This window comes from Arachis ipaensis, chromosome B05, assembly GCF_000816755.2.
Source record: "Arachis ipaensis cultivar K30076 chromosome B05, Araip1.1, whole genome shotgun sequence".
NCBI classification, from domain to species: Eukaryota; Viridiplantae; Streptophyta; class Magnoliopsida; order Fabales; family Fabaceae; genus Arachis; species Arachis ipaensis.
This window is the reverse complement of record NC_029789.2, coordinates 125,753,088-125,755,747: the sequence shown is the minus strand read 5'-3', so window position 1 is coordinate 125,755,747 and position 2,660 is coordinate 125,753,088. Positions and strand designations below refer to the sequence as shown.

At 26.7% G+C, this 2,660-nt stretch overlaps 1 protein-coding gene across 1 annotated transcript in view; it reads left to right on the top strand.

Moving 5' to 3' along the window:
- LOC107644052 (probable cyclic nucleotide-gated ion channel 20, chloroplastic) overlaps positions 1 to 2,280 on the top strand; it is a 12,537-nt gene extending 10,257 nt beyond the window's left edge. Inside the window, exons 11-13 of the mRNA XM_016347835.2 lie at positions 310 to 556; positions 1,166 to 1,328; positions 1,947 to 2,280. Coding sequence (XP_016203321.1) covers positions 310 to 556; positions 1,166 to 1,328; positions 1,947 to 2,058 — 522 coding nt within the window. The 3' untranslated portion in view covers positions 2,059 to 2,280. The remainder of the gene's footprint in view (positions 1 to 309; positions 557 to 1,165; positions 1,329 to 1,946) is intronic.

The following is a 2,660-nucleotide window of genomic DNA, read 5'->3' as shown; positions in this document are numbered from 1 at the left end:
AAAAGATAGAAAATAAATATAAATAGGTAGAAGATAGATTGATTTAACAATGTTTTATAACGTTAATTATAAATTTTTAAACCATAAGAATTTAACTAAAAATGAAGTGAGATTATATAAATATTTAATAAGGGTAATTAACTGTAAAAATCATTTTGAAGATAGGCCTATTTCATATTCATTGTAAAATGAAACAAAACCAATGGTAATTCAACATTAAACACTAGTCCATGTATATAAAAAAAAAAAGCCTTTAATTAAAGTTTTGTGAGGAAAAGCAAAAAGCTTGAGGATCTATATTTTATGCAGATTCGAATTTTCAGCTTAATGGATGAGCCTATTTTAGACGCCATTTGTGAGAGGCTTAGGCAAAAAGTATACTTCAAAGGAAGTACTATTTTGCATCCTGGTGATTTGGTAGAGAAAATGTTCTTTGTTTTGCGTGGGGAATTAAAGAGCATTGGCGAAGATGGAACTAGAGTTTTTTTAACCGAAAGGGATGCTTGTGGTGAAGAACTTCTAATATGGTGTCTTGAAAATTCTTCAGTTAGCACAGGTATAGTCACAGAAATATTCAATATTATGAAAACAACTTCAACTTTTTATTTAAGTATTTGAAATTTTAACTATACTACGTGTATATCAAAATCAACTACTAATATAAACTATATATAAAATACAAAATATATATTAAAATGAGTTAAACTATATATATATCTGTACACAAATATATAGTGAAGAGTGCTAGGGACCAGTAAGTTTTATGATTTGTAATCATCAATTAGCCATCATTAGTATTTTTAATCGTGTGAGATTACATCCAACGATATGATGGGATTACTCACTTTTCTTTTGATAGTTAAGTGCTGGCCAGATTTTAATAAAAGTGCTGATCCTCTCTACTTTCTCATACATAGTAGCTGATTTTGATATGTAAATAGTATTTTTGTTTAAATTTAGAAACGTGTGATTTATTTTATTTGTTTTATTATGATTTCTTTTTTTTTTGGAGTTAAGAAGGATCAAATTCTAGACATTTAGGTAAAAAAAATTCTGATATTATATTATGAATTTTTTTTAGATAAAAACTTAAAAATTAATAATAAGAGATGTATAAATGATTATATTTCTAATATTTTTTTTTATAATTTAATTTTTGTTGCAGATGGTAAAAAGGCATGGCTTCCTGGACCAAGATTACTTAGCAGAAGGACAGTAACGTGTTTAACGAATGTGGAGGTATATTCAATTGGAGCTGCTGACCTAGAAGCAATTACAATCCGTTTCACAAGATTCTTGCGAAATCCACCTGTTCAAAGAGCATTGAGGTCATTAAATTATCTTTTTATATTTTAATTTTTTACAGTTGGTTCGATGTCAGCCTCATCATTTTTTTTCTTTTTCATGGAGATTTCATATATAGATACTATCCACACCCTACAACTAGAACACTACTATTAGCTTAGTATGATCCTCATGAATAAATGAAAAATACTTAACCATAAGGATATTATAATTAATCTCATAGCCTCGTTACTGATATTTCTTTCGTCTTCGTTATTTTAACTTCTCTTTTTTAAACAGGGATAAACAGTTAAAATCGTCCTCATTTTTTTTAAATACATAATTATTCAAAAATTTTAAGTCAAATAGATAAGTAATTTGTCAAATTATTTATCACTTATAAAAATATTATTTTTATTGTATTTTACAATATTTTTATCATTATTAAAAGTGACGGATATTTTTTGTTAGCGTGTTAAAAAATCGGAGATAATTTTGATGGTTTATGTTTATGAATAGTGTAGATGAGTCCACCTTAGAGAGTTAAATAAATTCGTCGTCTCTAAAAAGTATTATTCTGTTACGTTCATGTGATTTCCGTTAGTATATTATTTTAAAATGCAGTATTACTGATGTAGTTTCTGATAATTTGTGATATTTAGATTTGAATCACCTTATTTGAGATCCGTTGCAGCAACACGGATTCAAGTTGCATGGAGAAAATACAGGGAAAGACAACTAAAACGTGCTCTCTCACAAGCAAATTATTATTAGAGATTAGGGTATAAATATTACAAAGAGGGTTGAACTCATCATGATCACATCCAATTTCCAAGTTAAGTAGTGGAAACTAGCTAGGAAGAATATTCAATTTTTGTTGCTTTGCTCAATTCTATCTTTCTAATTGTTCAATATTATAATATTGAATCCAAGATAAATTTTATTTCAATCCCGTTATGTTACCAATAACATTTCAACTAACTTTGACCAACTCTTATTTATAATGATATTTAATAGAAGTATTTTTGTAGATGTGTCTAATAAAAATATTTTTTTATGACTGTGTTTAATAGAAGTGTCTTTATAAATATATTTTTTAAATGTGTCTCTTTATATATATATTTAAAATATAATAATTAATCATTATTAGTAAAAAATTGACAAATAATATACTATATCCTATACTTTTTCATTTTATTTCAAGCCGAAATGTGGGTATCATATCACGAGGATTGAGGTTACTCTGGCAAATGTATAAAACTACATGTCACTTGGCTTTTCCAAAAGTATAAAGAATTCAATATTGCGATCATGGAAAGGAGAGTGTCGTGTATTAATATAAATAGCAATGATGTTGAACTAATGAATTAATCAAT